Source organism: Pisolithus orientalis (genome assembly GCF_024613125.1).
Source record: "Pisolithus orientalis strain OTSU chromosome Unknown F5J12scaffold_80, whole genome shotgun sequence".
NCBI lineage: Eukaryota > Fungi > Basidiomycota > Agaricomycetes > Boletales > Pisolithaceae > Pisolithus > Pisolithus orientalis.
This window is the reverse complement of record NW_026260861.1, coordinates 18,986-44,227: the sequence shown is the minus strand read 5'-3', so window position 1 is coordinate 44,227 and position 25,242 is coordinate 18,986. Positions and strand designations below refer to the sequence as shown.

Genomic DNA, 25,242 nt, shown 5'->3' with positions numbered 1-25,242 from the left:
CTCATTCTGTGTGATCCCAATGGCTCCCTCATGTCACGCTGTGAGTCAAAGTGTGGTTCAGTGGTGAAAACCAACCAAAACCAATACAAAAGACAAAAAGAGCAAGTGTTGGTGTGCCTATGCAGTACCTAGATGGTAGAACCTGTTCTTTGGGAGGGTTTTTGTGAGCTATAACACTCAAAGATGAGTGCTGAAGGTTGGGGGTACTCCTGATGAAGAAGGAGCAGGTGTGTGAGAGAATGTGATAGGGTAGACTGCTGTCAGCCTACAGAAGGATGGATGACAACTTAACTCGATGCTCTGAGCTGCACTGAGCTCAGGGAGGACTTTGAGCAAAGTGGATTGATGATAGATGATAATAAGCAAAGTAGATGATAGCTAGACCCTTAATAAAGTCTCAACTATCAAAGCTGATGGAGGACTTACTGAGTGATGATAAAAATGTGAGCAAGAGGGGCTCTCTGATGTCTTCTTCTCTTTTTTTGCTACCTAAGTACAGTGATTGATATACAGTACAGGGGTGTTGCCCATGGAAAACAAGGTGCAAGCACTTGGTAAGTGATTGGTAGCTGATGAGTAAGGAATGTAAGTGATGGGTGATTGTCTTGGAAAGCATTGGTAAGCATTGGTAAGGATAAGCAAGCCAAAAAGGGGAAGGATCAGTAAGCAAAGTCAAAAGATTGGTAAGTATTGGCAATAGGTGAGTCAAAGACAGTCAAAACATCAAAGTATGAGTCAAGTAATGTCAGGAACTGGGAAAGCATACTGGAATCACATTAGGGGGAGGCTGTGCATGTCACATCTTGAAGAGATTGCTTCTAGGCTGAGCCCATGCACCTGGTTAGGCCATATGAGACAGTCAGCAGAGGCTGACAATTGACTGTCAGTGACAGGCCAGTGGAGGTTGAGCCCATGTATGGCTTGTGCACATGTGTTACATGAGAGCCATGAACCTATTGTCACCTTGTAGTATGGGAGAGCCCAACTGATGAGTGTCACTATGTAGTACAGCTGAGCCTGAGAGGAAATGTTGTCATGAGGAATGGTGCAGCTGTGGTTTGAATTGTCATTGTCAGTTACAAGCAGGTTGGGGAGTAAGTGTCATCATGGACTATGGGAGAGCCCAATAAATGCATGTCACCATAGCATACAGCTGAGCCCAAGAGTAGGAGTCATTATGGAGAATGGCTGGGCAGAGGTTAGAATTGTCATCATGGGGTACAAGCCAGCTGTGGGATTAGGGTGCAGCCACTGCAATATGAGTAGTCCCAGGTAGGCCCAGAGTTGGGTGTCCCCAGAAGGTATGGATGGGCTCAGCCCCTGAGTTCACCCCTGGCAACACTGTCATGCAAGCCAACCCAACACCAATGCCATGCTAGCCATCCTGGCAACACTGCCATGTGGGCCAGCCCACCACCAATGCCATGCAGGCCATCCTGGGATGAATGCCATGTGAGCTGGGCCAACACCAATGCAATATGAACAGGCCCAATACCAATGCCATGCAGGCCAGCACAACACCAATGCCATGCTGGCTGTCCTGGCATCGATTCCACATGGGCAGACCCAATACCAATGCCATTCAAGGCATCCCAGCACCAATGCAATGTGAGCCAGGCCAACACCAACCCAGGACTAATGCCATGGAAGCTGTCCTGGCTGGCACTGATTTAATGTGAACCGGCACAATGCTAATGCCATGGAAGCCATGCTGGCACCAATGCCACATGCTCTGGCACATCACCACTGCCATAGGGCCATCATGGAAGATGTCCCAGCACCAATGTATTGTGAGCTGGCACTGGCACCATTGGAATGTGTTCCAGCACAACACCAATGCCATGGAAGCTGTCCCAGAACCTATGCCATGTATTCTGGCACATCCCCAATACCATGAGGCCTATTGTGCTGGCCATTCTGGCACCATTGTAATGTGTACCAGAACTGGACCAATGCCATGGAGGCCAGCCTGGCACCAGTTCAATGTATTCCAGCATATCCCCAATGCCACAGGTCCATCATGCAGGCCATCCTGGTACCTGCGTAATGAGTGCTGGCACATCCCCAATGTCATGAGGCCATCATGCAGGCCATTCTGGCACCATTGTAATGTGTTCTGGCACAACACCAATGCCATGGAAGCTGCCCTGTCACCGGTTCCATGTATTCCAGCATATCCACAATGCCATGAGTCCATCATGCAAGCCATTCCAGCACCATTGTAATGTGTTCTGGCACAACACCAATGCCATGGAAGCTGCCCTGGCACTGGTTCCATATATTCCAGCATATCCACAATGCCATGAGTCCATCATGCAAGCCATTCCAGCACCATTATAATGTGTTCTGGCACAACACCAATGCCATGGAAGCAGTCCTGGCACCTATGCCATATGTTCTGGCACATCCCCAATGCCATGAGGCCATCAGTCAAGCTGTCCTGGCACCAATGCCATGAATGCCATCCTGGTGCCAATGCCATGGAGGCCTGCCCAGAAATTATACCATGCCATGCCTGACCTGCCTGACCTCCCAGGAGCAGGTCCACAGTGTATGTACATACTGGTACCAGTACCATGCTGGAGATGCATGTATTACCACAATGGTGGCTCTGGTAATGACCAGAAGACTAGCCAACTACCCAGTACATTTAAACTGTGAATTCAATGCCTTACAGCCTCCAGCAAGCCAGAACAATACCATGAAAGTCACCATCATACTATACAGCAAAAACAATTGAGTTATGCTGGCCAGTCATCATTCAATCATCTAGGGTGAACCATGACTCCATTGGCCCTTAGCACTTGTAACACCATGGCCTTGGTACAGACATCACCATACCAGATTGGTTTTCCAGTATCTGAATCATACAGTAACAACTACCAGTAGTGGTAGCTACTTCTTCCTGGAGATCACATTTTGACAATATAGAATATATTGCTGCATCTAACAAAGTACAAGTACAAAGACAAAAAAACACAAATGGATTGTGAAATGACAAGTACATTGATGTTAGTCAACCTCCATCCTACCTTCCTGTCTGGGTGCTGATCTGACTGCTGGTGGTGGTGGAGTAATAGAGATTGCCAGACCTCCAGCAGGTCCATGCACCGCTTTGACATTTGAAGAAGGTACTTCCAAGCCAGCACCTCCCTTGAATGAAGCCAGGGGGGGTTCAGTGGACTCCTGTCTTGAGCTGCATTGGGATGATTGAACCTCTACAACACCAGTTGCAGTGCCAAGTTCCACCATGACTGGCATGTGAGGTACTGGTGTAGGGTTGGAAGTAGTGTGAAATGGGACCAGAGGATGGTTAAGCATGTCTGGGGCTGGGAATAGGTGATTATGGATAGCATCTACCACCTGATGGAGAGCAGCAAGCTCAGTATGGGTTACTTCTATCTCCTGCCTCATGTCAGCATTCTCCCACTTGAGGATGGTAACCTCTTCCTGATACTTGTCACAATGGCACAGATCACTGGCACCAGTTGTAGTAGTTGGCACTGGAGTGATGGGTGGGTCTGTTGCAATGCTTCTTGCATGAGAATGTGACTGGGATAGCCATGACAGAGTAATAATTTCCACTACTTGATAGAAATATTAGTTCAACTGCTTAGCAAAAAACATAGGACTGTGAATAACTTACTGGGGCAGCCAGTCCATGGGCCAGGAGATGAATGACAGCTTGTGACTTTGGATGGACTGGTGGATTGATTTTGGCTTGATGCCCTTTGATGTTTGGCTTGTTGACCAGTTGATGGAGCTGGTGCAGCCAGCATTGAAGTGGTGGGAAGGCCAGCAATGTCTTCTGGGGATCGTTCCCAGTGAGGCCTTGAATGGGAGGCTTTTTGCTGCATCTCAGACTTGTCTCCCCTCCCCTTGAACAAGCTGCATGAGTATTTTGTACAGTGGCATTGCCAGCATGCCCTGCCAGCTAGCACCATACAGGGCCAACTCCTGTCCTGGCATCTCACACACTGCTCAGCTTCCAGCACTACCTCCCAGGACTCAGGAGGGTTGTTGATGTTTCACTGGTCCTGCACATCCTCATCAACTGCTGGTTTCACCTTCTTCATTGGTCTCCTTGACTGGCTCCTGGCCTCTACTAGTCTGATCACTGGCATTGACAGGCTTGGCTGCTGGCCAGCCATGTCTTGACTGGCTACAGCCCCGTGCCTTCTCCCTGTTCTGATCCTCCTCATTTCCTGGCTTCTGCATCACAACTCCAGTGGTCCTAGCCATAGTTTCTGTGGGTGCATCTTTGGATCCCATATCAGTGGTCTACCCAATTGCCATCCTCAGAATTAGTGCTCACCCAGATGCTGAATCCTTTGAGCCTCATCCATACCCAACTCTTTCCCCTTCCCCTTATCCACTGGCTGTGCCTGGTGCTTGGCCCTCAATGAAGGCCCAGTAAGCTCCTCCATGACCTTGTAATATGGGTGAGACTTAGGCTGGTGATGAAGGCAATACCATGCATGATCCTTCACATCAGCCTCTCGTGTTGTCATCATCTGGTTGAAAGGTGGCCATGTCTGCATGGCAAAGATTGTTGCTGGGTCAACCATGTGCATATCAATAGCAATAAGATGCAGAGGGATCTTGAATGCTGGGGGTAGATGTTCAACAACCATGCAGACCATGCCCTACATAGATTTCAGGAATGGATATCATGGCTGCGATTTCACTTACCAGCTGGGCCCACACAAGCTGAGCTGCTTTGCCCCAGTGCTTAGTGTCCTGGCCCCAAAGTCTTCTCAGTGCCTGCATTGTAACCCTGGCAGCCTCCTCAACCATCCACTTGGCATTTTCAGCAGTGATGACTGGCTGGATGTTGTTGGTTGATTGTGCCAGGATGAAGGTGCTGGTGTTGGCAGTAGACATAGTGCTGTTAAAGCTTTGGTGTGCAGGTGGTGGGTGCTTGAGTGGTGTGGTGAATTCACCAGCTAGCATACACCATTCAACAGGCTTACATAAGCACAATACAAATGCTCACTCCAGTGATGCTGTGATTTACAATAGTCAATGTACTGGTTTAACCATTGAACATATTTTGGTGGGAGTAATGTATGGCAGTTGACAGTCATTCCACTAAGTGCCCATTTCCATTATGTATGCACTTGCACATCCTGCATGATGACTGGTGAAAAAATATTGTGTAATACAATCTTATCACTGGTACTGAAATCATTCTCAAACATCAGTGTAATCCCCACAGCACCTACAATGTTTTGAATTTTCATATGGCTCCCAGAAATGTTAGATTCAGTTCCAGCAGTCCAGATAAACTCTGTAAGTCAACCAGTCCAAGGACCATTACTTCTAATGACTGTGTGCAGTAATTCTGTCATGCCATGATATGCAGTGGCTTGCATCTCTCAATGAGGATGAGGAAATGTTTACTGAAGATGACCTGCTGGATGCTCCATCATCCCCATTATGCAAGCCACCTTTTGAGCTGTCCCCAGCTCAAACAACACACACAACTGGAATGGAACCCTCCTTCCAGTCCTCTGGTTTGCCCAGATCACCTTTGATAGAGCCAGCATGGGAGTCATTGGCACCATCTCCCTCCTCTAGCAGCCCATTGGTTGAGCCTCCTTGAGACTCCATATCAACATGCCTCTCTGACCGCACCCCATTACTTGAGCCAGCATGGGACAAATCACCACTGCCTGTTGCCCCAGTTACACCATTGCACAAGCCACCTTGGGGGTCACCCTGACCATTCCAGTCCCCACTGGTCAGTCCTTTACAAGAACCAGCATTTCTGTCACCTGCTGCCACAAGATCATCAGCTTACATCTACCCAACTCATGCAGCTGGCCAATCATCATGACCACTCATCCTATTGCCTGAGCCCCAATTTCAGTCCTTAACTCCCTCTGTGTCACCAGCCTGTCGCAATCCTATCCCAGTTCCCAGCCCAACACCATTTGCATTGCCTGGTGGCAATTTCCCTGGTCCTTGTCAACCTATGGACCTTTCAGACACTCCTGCATCATTCAGCTCCACATCAATACCACCAGCTAGATCCCCATCACTGGTGCCAAACCCATTGTCGCATTCAGAGCTTTTAGCAGTCTCCCAGGAGTTCACCATACAGCTGGGAGTTGATACTCCACAAACCAAGTGTAAGTCCAGAAGTTCCTATGCAACCATAGCTAAACATGTCTACCAGTTCAAATGTCAAGGTGGATCTCCAGTATCATGGCTAGGAGTGGGGCACATCAGCCAGACATCAATGCTGCACATGATGCCAATCTGATCACTGCATATAGGTATTATGCCAATACCCTGGTGGATGCAACCAGGGAGTGGCAATCACATGTTGAGCAGTATGCCATGCTTACCAGATTCTGGCAACAGTTAGCAGATCTTCTGGAGGAAGAGCTGGCAGGTGTAGGCTACCATCTTGAACCAGACCAGCTTTAATTTGTATATTTAACTCATTTCAATGAACATTATGTTGAATGGAATTGGAGAAGTGCACAAATTGGCCACAATTGGATTATGACAGTGGGTTATGGTACATGGTAGCTATGGGGCCAGTAATTCACCAGTGATTCTTGCACTGTGCACTATATATGGTTGTCACCAGTCTACTAGAAAACAGTAGGTACTGGCCTCAATTCTACCTTCACCTCCTCATGGTTGGAGTAGGATAATTATCATCTGGCTGCTGTGGGGGCCTACAATTCCACTCTGGGTGACAAGCCACACCATCCTCTTCTGCTTGATCCAACAGTTCATCTTCCCTGTCCATTTCACAGCATCTAGGGCTGGCATTCAAATTCCTACCCACTAGATCAACTCCTGACATAGATAAGTGTGTGTAATTGTGTTATGGATGTATACCTGCAATCATTAGGTAATATGACCATCTTATCATTCTGGGCTGCTGTAGAATGCTGTAATGAGAGGATTAACCAAGTGTGCATGGAAACTGACCATTGGATCTGATTCTTGGCTTGGGCTTGGGCTTCCTTGCAGTTGAATTGCCACCATCATTGGCATGATTGTCTGATACAATTCTATCAGCAATATTCATTGTCGCTGGATACCACTTACCAGCTGGCTTGGGGTATGCAGTAGCCATATTGCACTGGTCTGATGTGGACTGGTTCTGTCATCTGTTGTCCTCCTGTGCATTGGATGTTCCAGTGGGATGATCTTCAGCACACAATTCCAAGGCCATGTTAGGGTTACCAGTAAAGAATCTGACCAGCTCTGACATACCATCTATCTGTTGCCATTTGGTGGAAGGTTTTGTGGGAGGAGCTGGTTCCTCCTCTGAGTGATGTCTGTAGTTGGAGCCATCAATGGAATTTACTTAATGTGTGATCAGTTATGTATATCCAAATTGATCATGACCTCACCTTCTGTCCAGGGTCTCTTCCCTTTGGCTTTGTCTGACCAGTGTTGGTGTTTGGTGACCAGCTCCTCCAGGGAACCATCCTGAGATCTCCACCTTCGGAACCAGAAGACATCTTCTGGGTGCTCCTGCTGTTGCTCCTTCCAGAACTCCAAGGTTTCAGTTAGTTCATGATGTGTCAGCCTGGTGGGCTCTTTGAATGGGATATTGGGAGGAAGATACTTGGAAGACACATAGGATGCCCAGTTGTCAGCTATTGCAGCCCAAGGTACATTGGCATTTGTCTTCCCACAAGCCAAGCCTGTGTTTAGATGTTAGTAACTCATTGACCATGGAAGTTGGCATGTACAATAATGGCCAGTTATGAACACCCTCATGATGTCCTTTAATTCTGGTGTCTGTAAGTCCAAGAGATTTGGAAGAATTGGCATGCCATCATCATTGGTGGACAGGGAGAACTGAGACTGCTTTTTTCCTTTCTGTGCTTTTACTGTGGTTTGACTGGCCTCATCCTCTCCACTGCCATCCTCCATACCATTGGCCCCAAAGGCCTTCTTTGCATAGGCTGACCACTTTCCATGAAGGTCTTCCCAATCCAAATAGAGCTCTCCATCACCCAGCTTGTCATTGAAGTCATTCCTACACCAGTCAGATATGGTGAAGCCTGTCAGGAAAGCACTCACACTCCAACCATCACTTTGCCTTCCTTATCCTTCCATGCTGACATGATCACCACTCTCATCCCACACTGCTTCCACATGTCATATGCAAACTGTTTTGCATACTTCCAGCCCTTACTTGTTGCCACCCCGCATTTAAGTTAGTATTGCCCATGGGAGAACTTGGATGCTTACTCTGCCTGGGCTTCGGGTGGCAGCTTTCTCTCATTCCACTCTTTTGCCAAACAGGCTGCCTGGTCCAATTCAGCCTTGGTCAATGACTGGACTACCTTCTGAATGGCTGGCTGATAGTGTTTGATCATAGCCAATGTCCTGGGATGTATTCCAGCCTTCACAAGTACTTGCTGGATATCCTTCTTATGCTGCAGCTTGATCACCTTTAGGGCCATCCATTTGGAGCCATACTTGACCAGGGCCTTCTGTGCATGGGACTGACTGTTGTTATACATCCAGTTCTTGATCACCTGTAAAATATACTTAACATGACTGCAAGCACATCAAAACCATCAAGCTTACTGTCTGTTTTCTATTCCATTCATTTTGTTTGAGGCTCTTGTTGGCATCCAGCCATTTGATTTTGTTCTACATGCCCTCCATCAGTGAGACCCTTTTGTTCATGTCAGCTTCCTTCCAATCATTTAGACCATTTTGGAGGATTTGAAGTTTGTCCAGTCTCAGCTTTCCCAGTGCAGATTTTGTTGTCTCTGTGCTATCCAAGCTAGATTCCTCATTGGAGGAAAAGTCCTCCTCATCTGAGGTATTAACACAATTAGTACTGTGATCACTGCTGGCCATTCTGAATGTTGGAGAAGGTGTTGGGGTTGGTTAGTTGCAGGTAATGTTACCCTCTGTTGAAAGAAAATTTGGAGTCTGTTCCTCATAGTTACCATCACCCATTCTTGAATAAAGTTCCAGGGGCCAAGTAATGTTCTGGTCATGATACATACCCATTGTTAGTATGGTCTTGTTCCAGTCAATCAGTACCATGGCCAAACATGGTAAGCTGATTCATCTATCATCCAGTCTGCTACTATGTATAGATAAAGTATAGTTTGATCTTGATTGGATCTTCTGACATTGATTCCAAGATCCAACTCAAATCATAGTCATGCCAGGCATCACAATGAGGCATGTATGGCTGAGGCCTGCAGACATCCTGCAAGGACTTGATACTAGACATGGGCAAGTCACAAATCACCCAAGCTGCAGTGGCCACCCTGGTAACCCATGTCACTTGGAAAAAGGTGAAAACAACCAGGGGATCCAAAGAAAAGATGGTCAAGTTTACTCTGAGAAAGAAGGCAAGATATGCAACTGGCCAAAGCAACAAATCACCTACTAGGGCAGGATCTTCAAGCATCCAGGAACCCAATTTAGTCCAGGGTAATGATGCTGACCTATATTGCTACATGGATGATGCATCACCACTGAGGACATCAAGAATTCCAAAAAGCCAGGTGTGCATTATCAAACATCCCAGTGTTGGCAATGTGTGCTTTATGGTATTACAGAACAGTTATCTGGAAGAGTGGCTGCCCTATAAGAGTAGATACCTGTCTGTGCTCCTGGACATGGAGGCCCTGCCTGATGTCATGGCTTGTTTTGTGTGTAAAGCAGAAGGGGCACCATATAGATGCATGGACTGTGCTCATCACCCATTGTCTTGTAAAACATGTTGCATCAAGCAACACAAACTCAGACCATTCCATTGGGTACAAAAATGGAATGGAAGATTCTTTGAAGACTTCACTCTACAGCTGGTGAGTTCTGGCTTCAACCCATCATCTGTGATGACTGATATCATAGGTTGGTTTGGTGCTACACTTGGGCCATGCTGGAGCACCATGCCTGGCAGGGGAAGGTTCTTGGGAGGATGCTGCCAGCCATGTAGATGAAGAGTGGGAGGACATCAAGGAGAGTCAACGACTGGCACATCTCAACCCACCAGATGATAGAAACTATCTGACAGTTGTGGACACTGGCAGCATGCACTTTTGCAATGTGCAGTATTGCAACTGCCCTGGGTCTGAGGATTCACATCTTTGGCTTACCATGGCCAGCCTATTCCTGGCTACAACTAAGGCACCAAGGACAGCTTTGACTTTCCAGGTGCTGGATGACTTCATCAGGGACAATGTTGAATGTGGAACCTCTGCCATGAACTATTATAGCAAACTTCAGAGAGTCACCTCAAGCACATTTCCTCACCTAGTGCTGGTGAGTGTGATCACCCCTGGCCTACCATATGCCACATTGCTTATGCTGGTCAAAGAATAGGTATAGGGAATTGCTCAGGGTGTCAAGAATGTGGAGGCTCCTAAAGCTGTTGAAATGGCAGGGATTCCATCAACAGTTGCCTGATCCCTGGGCCAGTGAACTTGTCCTCTTCTGCCCTGCCTGTCCCCAGCCAGGGATCAATGTACCAGATCAGGATATCAATCTCTCTGAGTCTGTATTCTATTCATTATTGCAAAGGCATTGTTAGCCTGACTTGTGTAGCTGCCAGTTTGCTAGGACCTTTGTGATGGATGGCAACTTCAAGGCTGAGCATATGCTGCCCAAGAATGCTGCTGAAGAGGTCTGGCTCATGGATGGAAATGGCTTCATGGTCACATCAGCTCCATACAAGGAATATTTGACTGGGACCATAAATTGAATAGAAGTTGGTGCACCATGATCTCTCCAAAGGCACCAGACTGATTGCATCATGCAGAAATCTGACTGCAATAACCACTGGGCTGTTAATCAAGCAAATGCACAAAGGAATAAGTTGGAATTGACTGGGATTGGTGGATGTGCCTGTGTGAGGCATGGCTGTTTTGTACCTCATGCAATGGTTGACTTTCAGAAGGGAGAGCAGCATGCACCAATTCATAGTCCCTGGTCATGACTAACAATATAGCAGGCAGGTCAATATGGATTATGCTCTGGTCCATGCCATGCACCATGGATTGGACCCCTGGCAACCAGTCATAACCTTTTATGACATCAATTGTCAGTATAGCAAGAACTTGGCCCACCAGCTTGAGGAAAATAGATATCTCTCTCTGCCTTTTGGATTACAGATTCAGCCCAACATTGGACTATGGCATGTCCATGGCCATCAGACAGAGTGCTTCACCAGATATGCTCCAAACTTTATTCTGGGTGCCAGCCAGGTGGATGGTGAAATCATGGAGACCCTCTGGTCTTCTCTCAACATAATCTCACCATCAGCCCAGGGAATGGTGACAGCACACTGTCAGGAGTTGCTGGACTTCCAAATGAATGATAGTAACTTCCTCAAAATGATATGGATGTGTATGTCATCACAGTACATGGTTGACCATCACTTGATTACTTGCACATAGCATCGGCATTGAAACAGATGTTCAAGGTTGCCAAGCAGTCATTAGCAACAATCCAAGATAAATTCAATGAGTTGGATAGCAAGGTACTGGATGGCTTGCATCAGTTATGGGTGGAACAAGAACTTGTGGCACAGTCATGCCAGCAGAATACTCCACAGGCCATGGACATATATGAAGTCTGGCTGGAGAAGGGTAAGGGGGCCAACTGTATCGTCTGTCCCATAACTTACATACATCATGGTAGCACCCACCATGAAAGCCATTGAGATTGACCTAATCCATAACAACCATTCATTCAGCAGCTCATGTGGTTCAGCTACTTGGATTGCACAGGCATTAAAGGTTGAGCAGGCTCAAATAGTGCTTGCTATGGATACATGACAGATGGACCCCAGGGCAACAGAGGCAGACTGGTTGTTGATTTCATGCCAGCAAGACTGGTTGCAATCACAGATTGATGCACTAGTACATGGAGCAGCCCAGTTCATTGGAAATGACTGGCAAGTTAACCCCAGGCAAAGGCCCAGAAGTATAGCCCCATTCGACAGGGACAGCAACAACAAAACTGATGATCTGTTCCTCCCTGATTATCCTGGTCACCAGGAGGTCAGCAATGTTCCACTGCCATCATATATCAGAGTACAGTATTTCCATGACATTGGCCTTGGCAGTCTTGTGGAAGAGGAAATACATCTGAGACAGGGCCAGGCAAATGATGCATTGCATGAATTGCATCTGGACCTTGTGGACAAGGCTGTGAGAGGGTGATGGTGTGGGGGACTTTTGCTTATGCTTATCTTTCAGCCTCTGAGAGGCTCTGCACTCATTCACAGTCCCTCCTGCTTGTCTCTTGCCCTTATCACATCCCTTGCCCTTGCTACTCACCCCACCACCATGATGACCTCCTCCAATGCTATCATCTCCCTCTCCCTGTGCCTTTCCCTTGACTTTATCTGCAGCACTGCCTTGCAGATGTTCTTTGTATGTGTATCTGACTGTTTGAAGTTAGAATGCAGTAGATGGGGAAAGACAGTATCCCCATGCTTACAGTCAGCGTCCTCATCCTCCACTGGATCATAGAAGTCTGCTATCACATAGATCAGTCTCCATGCCACATCCACAGTCTTCATGTTCTCATCCATTTTGAACTGAGTCCAGCTCCCATACCACATCCCACCCAGGGAGTGCTCATGGAGAACCCAGTCTTTGGTATAAGTATGTGAATAGCAGCAAAAGGATACAAGGAAATTGAAACACTTACCAACCTCTGCAATGCTGGTGCAGTTGATGTTGTGGTCATTGTTGCATCTATAATTCCTCACCTGGGCTGGTTCATGGTGCTGCATGAAATATTCTATCAATAAGTAGTTGTTGAATGTTGGACTGTGCCAATCAAGGTGTGATCTCTGCATTTGACTTTCTTTGCCTCTGCAACTACTTGAACAAAAACCCTGTTCATATATGTGAGGATCATGGTCAGATTCTGCACCAGCAGCTCTTCCACCTCCACCTCCTTCTTGGAGTGAAGCACCAGCTGGATCACCTTTTCTCTCCAGGTGAAAGCCTGAATAGGCTTGTTGTAGTGATGGGGGAGCTCCATGACAACTTTATTGGCAGCATTGGTGACCTGGCATGGTCAGATGGACCCTTTGGAGCCTCCTGGAGCCAACCTAACATGCCAATCTTTTTCCAACAAGGCTTTGGGATTGTGGATGAATCTGAGGGAGGACAGGTAGTACTGGGTAGCCATGGTAGTAGTCAAGAACATTATTCAGACAGCATAAGGTGGTAGAAGCCTTTGCAAACACAGGTATTGGAGGTATATGATAAGTTTCAGTATGGCCACCTGACTTCCCCCAGTCTACATTTTGCTAGACAATGTTTGTCATTGTTTGGCATGTCACAACAACCTTTACTGATGTTAGTAAGACTGCCCAAGGTGTTGGAAGCATGGCGAACACAGGTTCTGGTGGTATATGATAAGTTGCAGTATGACCACCTGACTTCCTCCTCTCCATATATTTGTTCTTTGTTGTTCTCTTCTGTGCTCTTTCTCTCTGTCTGCTTATGATTGCTTCTGAAAGTGTGTTCCATGGCCAGGCCTACCACATGGGCAATGGCCTACCAGACCCTAGGGACACTCTGCTATGAAACTTGGATCAATGCCAGCATCCTCAACTTTCATCTCCTGTCCCAATGGTATGCTGTCCAGGGCAGGATGCATGTCCACTATGCTGACTTGTTCTCTGTCATTCCATCTGTCAGTGGGGGCACCCATGCCTTACCAGATGCACAGGAGATTCAATTTTTTCATCAATGCCATCTCTTTGATTCCCATCCTGCTGATCCATCTGTTCCCATTGCCTTTGTGGTCATGCAAAACAGTCACTTCTTTGTTGCAGTCATTGATTATTGGTTGAACCTTGCATTCATCCTTGGAAGGTGCATTGAACATGTCCCTGAAACCCCCCATCCCTACTATGACCCACTGCACAATGACTGGAACACATGGAATGGCCCTTTCTACTGGACACACATAGCATCTCTTCATGGATTTGGTGCCAGTGACCCAACCCAAGTTGATGTGCAGGTGTACAATTGGTCACAGAATGGTTTTGACTGTGGGCCCATTGCATCCTCTATCATGGAGTCACTCATGAGAGGAGGGCTATCTGGTGATGGCAGGCCTACCATTCACATCCCTCCAATTCCTTGTGGTCATTGTCTCTGCCTTAGAATGCTTGTCATGGTGAAGGAGGGCTGTCAAAGGTGCTGGGAGGACTATCATTACTTGTCTACAACCACCCTTCCCCCTGGCCACATATGGACACAGTGGGATGACACTGAAGCCATTGGTGAAGACATCCTCATGGATGTGGAAAACCAATCATCTGGAGAGCAACATGCTACCATTGTCTGTGAGTTGAATGTCATTGGGGCCAACTGCCTTTGCTGCCAAAGGGGGGATGACTCTGGCAATGTAGTGAACCCTGATGTGCACTCTGATGGTGACTTTCTGACTGACACTGAAGATGAAGGTGAAGACCATCATTTGCCTCAGGATGCCAAGTCTCAGAGTCTCAGGGATCTCCTTTGGCACTACCCATATGTGAGCAGGGCCAGAGCCAGGGATCAACTTCCTCCTCAGGCTGCCCATGGTCATCAAGTTGAAGGGGAATCCACTCCAGATGATCCCCTTGAGATCATCCAGCAATGCAAGCATGTCAAGGACTGGTTGGCTGGAATGATGTACCATTTCCCACATCCAACTCCACCAGTATACCTCCCTGCATACCAGGGTCAACAATGGAAGTGTTTTGATTGCAGGTTTGATGAGTATGAAGGAGGACCTGTCTTGGAAAGCTTGCACCAGGACTGCAACTGCAATGAGATCATGGAGGAGCCCTACTACCAGCCTGGGATGTGGACATCCTTTTGAGATTATGGGTATTGTCTGCTGAGTTCCTCCAACCAGATGTTCTACTTGGGTCCCCTCATCAGATTGTCAGACCATATCCTCCAAGTGGGTGTTCTGGCTAACTATGAGTCTTCTCATCAAATTGGCAACCATGTTACTGGTGAGTGCTCATATTCTGCCCTGGTGCCCTCTTTTGATTGCTTCATTACAGGAAATTACTCTCTTGCCTGGCAGGTGCCCCATCCATCAAGAGTCAATGTGGATGATGTGGTCATACTGGGTGCCTCTCAGATGATCAAGATTGGCTCAAGCACCTCAGAATGTCTTGTGAACACCTTTGTGAATTGGTGGCATGAGGATGGATGACACATCTGCCTGGACCTGGAGCTGGATCACAAGTTGGTGACTCCAGAGGAGTGGGAAGTCACCATGGACATCAACAGTCTCATATGGGTGACACATTCCCTACAGTTCAACACACTGCTGCCCATCTACCTTGGTCCTATTGTTGAGGAGAAGGCTCCTATGCACAAGCACAATCATGTGTACATTGACATCCTTGTGCCTCAGTCAGAGGCAGATTCCAGTGCCATTGGAAGCTGTACTGAATGGTTGTGAGGGAGTCCATGGCCCTTCTCCAGGTCTCCAGGGTGTGTGAGTGGTTGGGAATGCTCTTCCTTTTGGACCTGGACTTGCATCATGTTTCCCATCTTCCAGAAGTTCAGGATCATGACGAGCTGGAGGTACTCAAGCTGATGGAGGGAAAGTTGAAGAGGGGTGATGGACAACCTGCCTGGCCAAGGATTCCCCCTCTGGACAACATGGAACAATTTCCCATTGGCAGCAGACCAACATGGGCCAAATTGACAAGGACTATCCAACTGCAGCCTTGGTTGATCATGCAGGACTGGAAGTGGTTGGCCCAACTGTCCATTCTGGGGCCAGTGATAGGGAAACTTTTTGTTCTGTTTACCTGTCAACTTTGGATCCAGTTGGATGTGACTTGGCTGACAGGTCCAGAGAGAAAACTGGTGCCAACATCTTTGGAAGATGCCATTCAGAGTTGGACTCTGAACAAGACCTTCAGGACCATATGTGCCTGTGAATTCAAAAGCTTTGCAGAGAGGGTCAATCTGTTTTTCCCACAACCCACAGCAGGACAACCTTCACAGAGGTAGCCATGGAGTGTCTTCTGGATGAAGCCTGGCTATGTTTGGGAGTATCACCAGGAGATGAAGAACAGGACACCCCTGGAGGAGTTTGAGGTCCTGGACCACCTTGGCAGGATATTTGCCATCCTTCAGATGTTACCTGATGTGGCCAAAGGGAGTGACAAGAGTCCTGGGATGACATGGTGGGTGGAGGGTGAGAAGGTGGTTCTGGTGACAAATCCCAAGTTCTACAAGATTGAGGGGATCTCCACTGAGAAGGAACAGCAGCAGGCCAGGAGATGAGCATCTCAAGTGGTAAAGCCCAGGAATGCACTGCAGATGGAGCTCCTGGAGCATGCAGGATATGACAAACTGCTGGCTAGCAAGGCCCTCATCTTAGAAAGGCAGAGGCTGAAAGAGGCACAGACAAAGAAGTCATCCAAGGCAAAGAATGCCTGAGAGCCTCCAGCAAGAAGAGGGAAGGCCTTGCATAGGGTGGAGGGTTAGGGGACCACCTCATAGTGGGAAGCAGAGGGATGGGGGGGGAAGGCAAGGATATGGGTACAGAGGGAGAAAGTGATGAATGCAATGTTGATATAGATTGTGGCTCCCATTCCTGTGGAACTGAATCCCAGTGTTGCCTAGTGTAGTCTGATCAGGTAGCAACATGTTTGGCATCTTGGGATGATACTGGACCCCAACATGAACCCCCCTCTTCAGCTTTGCTCCATCAAAACACTCCAGATCAATCCAGCTGCCCATACCATGTCTGTGCCACTTGTATGACATGGCAGGACCATTTGGATCACACCAGAAAGGACCCTATGTGTCATTCCCCTCCTCTTATCCTGGGGGTGCTAATCCTGTAAAATTTAGGAAGCATGAAAGCTTGTCAGGAATGGTTGTCCTGGAGGGCCTGAAAGTTACAACAGATGATGACAATGGTTGCAGCACTCCTAAGTATCAGAATATCCATGTAAGATATGTTACCCCTCTCCCCATGTTCACTCCATCAAAACAATTTCAGAGATCAAACTGGCTGTCTGAATCATGTCTAACCCATCTGTATGACATTACAAGACCATCAGAATTGCATTACAAAGGTCCCCATATTTGTTTCATTGACATGCCTGATCCCCTCCTTGTACCCCAGGGATGGCAATCTGGTAGCATCAGGAGGGGGTGCCAGCTTGCCAGGGATGGATGTCCTGGGTGTTATCAATGCCACTGAAAACAATGGAAATGATTTCCAGCCTCCAAGAAGTATTTCCAAAGAGATACCACTTCATGGTCTGACCATCCTTCTACCCCCTGTAGATTTTTTTCCCAACTGCCAATTTCATTCAAATTTCACCTGGGACATCCCAATGGACATATCTATTGACTCCCAGAATTATTTCCCCCAAATTATGGTTGGCAGTTTGTAATTATAATTCCCCCAGGGGCTGTATAGTAGTTGGTAGTTGCATTTCAGTTGTCAGTTGTCAGGCACTTGGTGTTTGTAGTCAGTAGTGGTTGCTTGTCACTTGCCAGTATCATCTCTTTCACCAGTCCAGATAAGCAACCAGTCACTTATTTTCTATACTCATACTTGCCAGTTCAGCCTTGGTCCCTTGCCATCTGTAGTCTGTCCATCTTGCTTACCAGTTAGCAGTTGGTAGTCAGTCATCACCAGTTAGTGCTTGTCCTTATCAGTCACTGGTCAGTCTTTCCTTTTTCTCATGTGAGCTTGCTAGTAGCAGTTGTGTTCCTGTTCTAGATAAATGACCAGTTGCTTGTTTTTCCTAGTCCCTGTCACTGTCATATGTACAAATCCCTGCTCTTCTATTCATGTCTGTGAATGCTCATGATACCACATGATCAGGTCAATCAAGTTGCTGTGATGTCCTTGCCTTGGTTGCCTCATCAACCACTTCACATACACTCCACCCTCCCCCCAGCTTTCCCCAAACCTTTTCTCTGCTTCCCTTTGTAACTCCTCATTCTGATAGATCCCATATGCTGCAGGTGCCACCACATCTGCAAACTTGCAGTCCTTGTTCTCCTTCTCTGCCTTCTTGAATTGTGGGTGCACCCTGTCATTTACCTGTGGCACATGGCACATGTAGCAGATCTTTTGGTGGTGCTGCATGTCATACTGCAGCCCTCTTCTCCACTCCCCATATTCACTCCATCCACACCCATCCAGATGTGGGCATTCTCTGATCCCATGTCACTCCATCCCATCTTTCCTCAACACTCTGCACAGACTGCAGCACCCCTCAAAGCTTTCTGATGCTGCCAGTATTTTGTCCCCCTCTTCCAATCATTTCATCTCTTCCTTCCCTCTAATACCAGTGGGCAGCTGTTCTGTCACCTCCAGTGATGCCATGGCTGGCTTCAAGGTCATGTCACTGTAGGTTGCCTGTCTGCCATGGATCTTTGCCAGATGGCTCTTGACTTCTCCCACTCCCAATGGCATTTCACAGACTTGGCATGTCAGGAAATGGAATTCTGCATTCACTGCAAGGTCCAGTGAATTCAGAAAACCATGAGAGATCAGTCCTGGAGATGTGGTCAATGGCAAGTGTGGCTGCAGGGTCCTTTGTCCTGAAGATGGCACAACATTGCCAGTGTTTTGTTTGTGGGCTTGGATTGCTGACTGAAGGAACTTGAGTCTGGTTGTGAGCAAGTTGACTCTGATAGACTCACCATGAGAGATGGCAATGGTGGTGCTGGTGCTGGTGCTGGTGCTGGTGCTTGAGGGGATTTTGGGGGAGGGACTGACTTGTGGGCTGTAGGTGACACCATCCTTACATTGCCCTGGAATGGTTACCCAGACCTTGGATAAGTGACCAGTCACTTATTTGTGGGAAAGCAATGACACTCACTGCTGGTGGAGGGGGTGAATGCATAATTTCATCTTGTGGAATCAACTGGTGAGTTTTGTGGGTAGGGGGAGAGCAGAAGGCTACTCAAGTTAGCCTAGACACAAAACTTGGACATGAAATGATGAAGTCTTTATTAGATACTAACCTAGACACAAAACTGTGTAGGTAGTGAGTACAGAAAAGTATACTGTAGTGGTGAAAAGACACTGTACCTCAGACTTGAAATGACAAAGTCTGAGGTGTAAGGTAAGATGAAGTGTAAGCTAAGTACCTAACATATTACCTAATCAACTCAGTGTAAACAGGATGGCACACTGTGCACCAACAGTGAGGGGATGGGATCTGACACAAATCCTTGGCTATCTGTTTCCCTGTTTAGCACTGTGGGGTGTGGATAGACAGATGCAACACATCTACTCACTGGGGATCCCCTGTGATGGAACTGGTGTGCCATGACCACACATCACTCCCTTGTCACCAATGGCCATAAGCTTGGTACTCACATCTCTGCTGTCACTCTCACTGATATCATCATGCTATAATGACATTGGGCAGAATAAGTGACCAGTCACTTATTCTGGCTTGGGCCAGTCACTTACCAAGTGCTTGCTGGTCCTGCTGGGACCACCTGCATTACTCTCCTCCTCATGGGTCTGGGATGGTGATGTCATGGGTGGCTGATCACTTTCTCCTCAGAATTGCACTCACCAAGTCCCTGCTGGATCCAGCTTCCATCCCTTGCTCATGGAGTTGCTTATTTTTCTGGTTGGTAAAGCCACTCACCAAGTCAAGTTTCCCCATGGATGGATCACCCTGAATTACATGCTCAGATTTATATCCAAATAAGGAAACAATTTCCCACCACTGCTCACCTGTATTTCTGGCCCTAGCCATCTACTGCCAGCCTTCTTGATGTGAGCTCTGAGACTGTTAGCAAACTTGAAGGGTTTGGGACAACCCATGACAGAACATTGACAGATGAAATTCCCCTTTCCATCCTTTACCACTTCAATTGTCTGGTTGGTATGAGCCAGGTGAATGGTAGCCTTGGAACAGCACTTCTTGCTGTGAGAGATATAAGGATTCTTGGTGGAAAAGGTTTCACCATAGGTTGTACAAGCATAGGTGAGCATGATGAGATGGTGGTGGTAAGGAGAAGAGATGCAAAGCAGAAAATTTCCCACAATCATCTCTATTAATTTGGCCTGCCTACCCTAAACATCCCAATTTGGATGTCCCCATTAGGCAATCCCTCTCAACATGTTGGTGTATTGTGATATTGGCACCCATCCCAAATTTTTGTCCCAACTCAGATAAGCAACTGGCTGCTTATTTGTGAGGGTACTGAGCAACTGTAACTTCCCTAGAGATCATGTAGAGTTGTCACCCCTACTGTTATATCACAAGACCTGGACACATGGGCATGCATGGCATTCAGGGTATGAAAGATAACCTGATGGAAATCCAGGATCTTGTAGCTGTGGGGTTGCCTTCAGTGGCTGTATGGGTTGCCTTCACCCACTATCTAGCTGCCTGCAGTGGTTGCACAAGGTGCCCTCTCAACCTGATAGTCATCTTCTGTCCAGATAAGCAACTGGTTGCTTAATTTTGCTAGTCATGTTCATCAGATCTGTGGTTGGTAGTCAGTAGTCACTACAATGTCTGCTTTTCTGCTAATCACTTGCTAGTCATCTTGTGTCCAGAATAAGCAACTGGTCACTTATTGTCTCTACTGACAGTGACTGTGTTGCTGTGTTGCTTGTCTTTGCCTGCTATGTGGTTGCCTTCATTCAGTGGCTGTGCAGGTTGCCTTCAATGGCTGTGTAGGTTGCCTTCAGGCAACCTTCCTTATTTGGAGGTTGCCCTCAGTGGCTGTGTAGGTTGACTTCACCTGCTATGTGGTCACCTTCAGTGGCTGTGAGGTTGCCCTCAGTGGCTGTACAGTTGCCCTCAGGCAACCTTCCTTATTTGGAGGTTGCCTTCAGTGGCTGTGTAGGTTGCCTTCAGTGGCTATGAGGTTGCCCTCAGTGGCTGTGTAGGTTGCCTTCAGGCAACCTTCCATATAAGGCAAGTTGCCCTCAGAGTCTGGGGCAGGGTCCAGAAAGCATGTTATTAGGTTATGAGCCCTGCTCTCACAGTCCAATTCTGAAAGAGTTATTACACAGCAAGAATACCCACTATGGCAAAAGACAATCATTCCTTACAAGTCCCAACCCTAAATGCAGATGGAAGCAACTGGCTATATTACAAGGCTCAGGTTGAATGGGCTGTCAGTTCAAAAGGGCTGATTAGACACCTGACTGGCTTGGATGCAAAACCAGAGGACCCTTCAGCAGGGAAAGACACCTCCTGGAAGCCCACAGCCACAGAGCAAAAACTTGTTAATGAATACCCAGAAAAACTCTGGCAATGGGCTAAGGACAACAGATATGTCAAGCAAGTGATTGCTGTGTCACTCCTGGAATCATTGTTCCTTCAAGTTCTGAAGGAAGAGACTGCAAAGAGTGTGTGGGGTGTCCTCACTGACCTTTTCCAAAACTGCTCTCACATCATCACAATCAATCTTTGGAGAAAACTCCAAGAGTCCTGCTGTGCAGAAAAAGGCAATGTCTGTGCTCACTTCAACAAGATGCATGCACTGCATGAACAACTTGCTGCACTTGGACAGCCAATCACAGATGATGACTTTGCAGCCATCATCCTCAGTTCACTTCCTGCTTCTTATGACTCCAACCTCACAGCTATGACATCTTCAGCCCTGGTCATGCAAAAGGACCTATCTCCAGACTTCATCATCAAAGTAATTTCCAATGAATATGATAGGCACCAAACATGGACTAAGAGAGGCAATTCTGGAAACTCCAGAAATTCCAAAGATGCAGCCTATTCAGTGAAGGACAGAAAGAAGTCTACCTGTGAAAATTGCAGAAAGAAAGGTCATGTGTGAGACCAATGCTGGGAAGAGGGTGGCAGAAAAGCTGGGCAAGCACCCAAGTGGTTCCAGAACAAAGGAAAAGGGAAAAAGAAGGAGAAAGGCACCAGAAAAGCAGCCACTGCAGCCAGTGCATCAGCCAGCTTGAGTGTGCAGACCAGTGCTGACTCGTAACCTGACAGAGTTTGGCTAGCACACCTGCAGGATGACAACTGGGTAATGGAAATTGCAGAGGAAGAAATTCTGAACCCCCAGGATATCATCATTGACAAAGAAGATGCATATATGAACACCTTCAACCATGCTCTGCTCACAGGTGAAAGCCTAAATTCCACAGAAGAGACCATCCTGTTTGACTCTGGCACTTCATGTCATATGTCCTCCTACTGCAGCAAATTCCTCAATTACAAGCCAATCATACCCAAACCTATCACTGTGGCTGACAATCACACCTTCCATGCCATCAGAAAAGGTGATCTTGCAACCTTGCTCCCAAATGGCACTACCCAGACCTACATTTGACTCAAGGACATGCTCTATGCTCCCAAGATGGGAATTACACTTGTTTCTGTCAGCAAACTTGATGTCACTGGGTATGTGGCATTATTCTGTGACAAGTGTTGTCAAATTTTTGACACTCGGAAAAAGAAAGTAGCTGAAATTCCAATGCAAAAAGGGCTCTACTGCCTCAAATGAGCTTGTCATGCCTTCACAGGCCTAGCCAAGGCCACAGAATCCCTAACCATGGAGGAGATACACATCAGGCTTGGCCATATCACTCCTGAAGCCATCTGGCACATGCTCAAGGATGGCATGATCAGTGGAATTAAACTGGACAAAGCACATTCCACCATGGGCACATGCAACTCATGTGAATATGCCAAAGTGACTCAGAAGCCCATTGGGAAGGAGTGCAACCCACCCTGCCATGAACATCTAGGCAATGAGGTCCACACAGATCTCTGGGGACCTTCTCCAGTCCAAACCCCTAGCCACAGTCAGTACTATGTGTCATTCACAGACAACCACACCTGCTACACCAAGCTGTACCTCCAGAAGACAAAAGCTGAGACCTTCACATCATACAAGGCCTACAAAGCATGGCTGAACACACAGTTCAATACTAAAATCAAGTGACTTCACTCAGATTGTGGGGGCAGAGTATCTTAGTGCAGAATTTTCAGAATATCTGAAATCCCGAGGCACAGAACAACACATAATCATCCATGATACCCCCAAACACAATGGAGTTGCAGAACAACTCAACAGGACACTTGTTGAGTGCATACATGCGATGATTCACACCAGCAGCCTACCCAAGAATCTCTGGGGGGAGGCCATCATGCATGCAACCTGGCTCAAAAACTGCTCATCAACTCACCATCTAGGCACAAAAACTCCCTATGAAATGCTCTACCTAAAGACCACCTGACCTCTCAGAAATTCCAGTCTGGGGATGTCATGTCAAGGTCCATGACACCTCTGGCTCCAAACTAGACATGTGAGCCCAAGACAGACACTGGGTAGGATTTGATCCTGAGAGCAATGGCCACCACATCTACTGGCCAGACACACAAGCAATTGGCATAGAACATAGTGTCATTTTTGAGTGCCAAGATGTGTCCATACCACATGGTGTGCTGCTCAAGGGGGAGCAGGGGAATTCCAATGCCTCAAAACAAAATTCCACAGCTTCACAAGGAACTTCTGAGGCCATGCAGACAGTTCAAGTGACCCACTGAAGCAACTTTGGAAATTCCAAAACTCATTCCAGACCCACTTGGAGAAAATTTCAAAACACCTCCACCTCAACTTCATTGTTCTACTTGCCAGTGCTTTGAATCAGACTATATGAGGCACCTACATGCAGGGGAAGGCACTTGTGATGGGCACATCCCTCTTGACTTTGTAAAGGAGCTCTGAGAGAGGCACAGCAATCCTAACAACCCTAAATTCCTAAGAGAACACCACCTACTGTACTTGATGAAGAACTAACTACTGATGAAGATGACACTAACATCATGTATGCTATGGTGGCAGGGATGGCTGAAGCCGAAAGGGCTGGATCTGTCAACAGTACAGAGGCAAAATTCTGAGCTGACTGGCCAAAGTGGCAAAATGCCATAAATGCAGAATTCAAGAGCCTAGAGGAAGCACATACCTGGGATGTCATTGAGTGCCCCAAGGGTGCAAATGGGTCTTCAAGATCAAATGCAATGCCACTGGAGAGATTGAGAAGTACAAGGCCTGCCTAGTCACTAAGGGCTACTCTCAGATCCAGGGTGTTGACTACAATGAAACATATGCTCCTGTTGCAAGACTTGCATTTCTCCACACCACACTAGCAATTGCCACATGCAATGACTGGGATATCAATGTACTTGATTTCCACTCAGCATTCCTCAATGGCAAACTCAGAGATGGCAAAGACATCTACATGGAGCTCCCTGAGGGCTATGCTGCAGGGCGGAATTTTTCCCATCCAGTTGGGAAGCTAAACATAGCATTATACAGCTCAAAACAAGGCACACTTTGGTGGTACCAGAAGCTGTGTGCAACTCTCACAGACCTTGGGCTTACCAGGGCACACACAGACTGGGGAGTATTCTATGGTTGCATAGGATTGGAAATCCTCATCCTCACCAGCCACATTGATGACTGCACTGTAACAGGCAGTTCCCCATTGTTAATTCACTTGTTCAAACAGGAGATAAGCACTTGTTTCAAAATCTCTGACCTGGGGCCCATCAGTTGGCTACTTGGAATGAAGGTGATGCAGAATAGAGAAGCCTGCACCATACCCCTGTCACAGCAGTCATACATCAAGGCTATCCTAATGAAATACAACCTCACCGACTGCAAGCCAGCTGCAATTCTGATGGACCCCAGCATAAAACTCTCCCATGGAGAAATTCTGCAGCCAGCTGAAGAAGCTGCACACATGAAAAATGTACCCTACTGTGCCACTGTTGGCTCCCTCATGCACCTTGCCATTGGAACACACCCTGACATTGCATTTGCTGTCTCCACAGTCATGCAGTTCAACAACACACCCAACATGACTCACTGGGAGGCCATGAAACAAATCTACAGGTATATCTCAGGCACAAAAGTGCTTTCTTTGACATTCAGAAATTCAGAACAAGGCCTTGAGGGCTATACCGATGCAGATGGAGCTTTGCAGGAGCATTGACAGGCTATAAGTGGATACACCTATCTACTGGATGGAGGAGCTATCAGTTGGGCTTTGCAGAAACAAGAACTCATAACACTCTCCACTGCTGAAGCAGAGTATGTTGCAGCAACTCATGCAGCCAAAGAGGACCTGTGGCTTCAATGACTCATTGGGGAAGTTTTCTGACCACTCAAACACCCTATCCCACTGTATTCCAACAGTCAATCCACCATCACACTTACCAAAGATGGCAGCTATCATGCTCACACCAAGCACATCAATATATGATAC

The 25,242-nt window shown here is 47.2% G+C and overlaps 5 protein-coding genes across 5 annotated transcripts; 2 read left to right on the top strand and 3 right to left on the bottom strand.

The window, feature by feature from the left end:
- Nucleotides 1-3,012: 3,012 nt before the first annotated feature.
- On the bottom strand, nucleotides 3,013-8,850 carry F5J12DRAFT_786988 (uncharacterized protein; the record flags this gene model as incomplete). Its single annotated transcript, XM_051743568.1, has 21 exons — nucleotides 3,013-3,552; nucleotides 3,647-3,888; nucleotides 4,068-4,247; nucleotides 4,316-4,646; nucleotides 4,693-4,946; nucleotides 4,997-5,006; nucleotides 5,485-5,750; nucleotides 5,976-6,106; nucleotides 6,130-6,150; nucleotides 6,354-6,429; nucleotides 6,697-6,776; nucleotides 6,859-6,911; nucleotides 6,952-7,023; nucleotides 7,072-7,144; nucleotides 7,185-7,332; nucleotides 7,380-7,676; nucleotides 7,725-8,014; nucleotides 8,059-8,172; nucleotides 8,230-8,519; nucleotides 8,572-8,637; nucleotides 8,662-8,850. The coding sequence occupies 21 exons, from the start codon at nucleotides 8,848-8,850 to the stop codon at nucleotides 3,013-3,015; spliced, it is 3,723 nt and encodes a 1,240-aa protein (XP_051594699.1).
- Nucleotides 8,851-9,554: 704 nt separating this feature from the next.
- F5J12DRAFT_728321 (uncharacterized protein) lies at nucleotides 9,555-11,786 on the top strand (the record flags this gene model as incomplete). Its single annotated transcript, XM_051741876.1, is given in 8 exon segments — nucleotides 9,555-9,815; nucleotides 9,862-10,272; nucleotides 10,328-10,507; nucleotides 10,562-10,663; nucleotides 10,751-10,938; nucleotides 10,958-11,355; nucleotides 11,406-11,597; nucleotides 11,650-11,786. The coding sequence occupies 8 exon segments, from the start codon at nucleotides 9,555-9,557 to the stop codon at nucleotides 11,784-11,786; spliced, it is 1,869 nt and encodes a 622-aa protein (XP_051594698.1).
- Nucleotides 11,787-11,867: 81 nt separating this feature from the next.
- Nucleotides 11,868-13,005, bottom strand: F5J12DRAFT_786986 (uncharacterized protein; the record flags this gene model as incomplete). The annotated part of the gene is made up of 5 exons (XM_051743567.1): nucleotides 11,868-12,026; nucleotides 12,291-12,400; nucleotides 12,454-12,609; nucleotides 12,667-12,745; nucleotides 12,823-13,005. The coding sequence occupies 5 exons, from the start codon at nucleotides 13,003-13,005 to the stop codon at nucleotides 11,868-11,870; spliced, it is 687 nt and encodes a 228-aa protein (XP_051594697.1).
- Nucleotides 13,006-13,497: 492 nt separating this feature from the next.
- F5J12DRAFT_898413 (uncharacterized protein) lies at nucleotides 13,498-14,844 on the top strand (the record flags this gene model as incomplete). Its single annotated transcript, XM_051748109.1, has 1 exon — nucleotides 13,498-14,844. The coding sequence occupies one exon, from the start codon at nucleotides 13,498-13,500 to the stop codon at nucleotides 14,842-14,844; it is 1,347 nt and encodes a 448-aa protein (XP_051594696.1).
- Nucleotides 14,845-17,802: 2,958 nt separating this feature from the next.
- F5J12DRAFT_786984 (uncharacterized protein) lies at nucleotides 17,803-19,977 on the bottom strand (the record flags this gene model as incomplete). The annotated part of the gene is made up of 10 exons (XM_051743566.1): nucleotides 17,803-18,060; nucleotides 18,331-18,476; nucleotides 18,666-18,795; nucleotides 18,845-18,924; nucleotides 19,160-19,225; nucleotides 19,266-19,380; nucleotides 19,444-19,497; nucleotides 19,553-19,606; nucleotides 19,628-19,657; nucleotides 19,717-19,977. The coding sequence occupies 10 exons, from the start codon at nucleotides 19,975-19,977 to the stop codon at nucleotides 17,803-17,805; spliced, it is 1,194 nt and encodes a 397-aa protein (XP_051594695.1).
- Nucleotides 19,978-25,242: the final 5,265 nt, after the last annotated feature.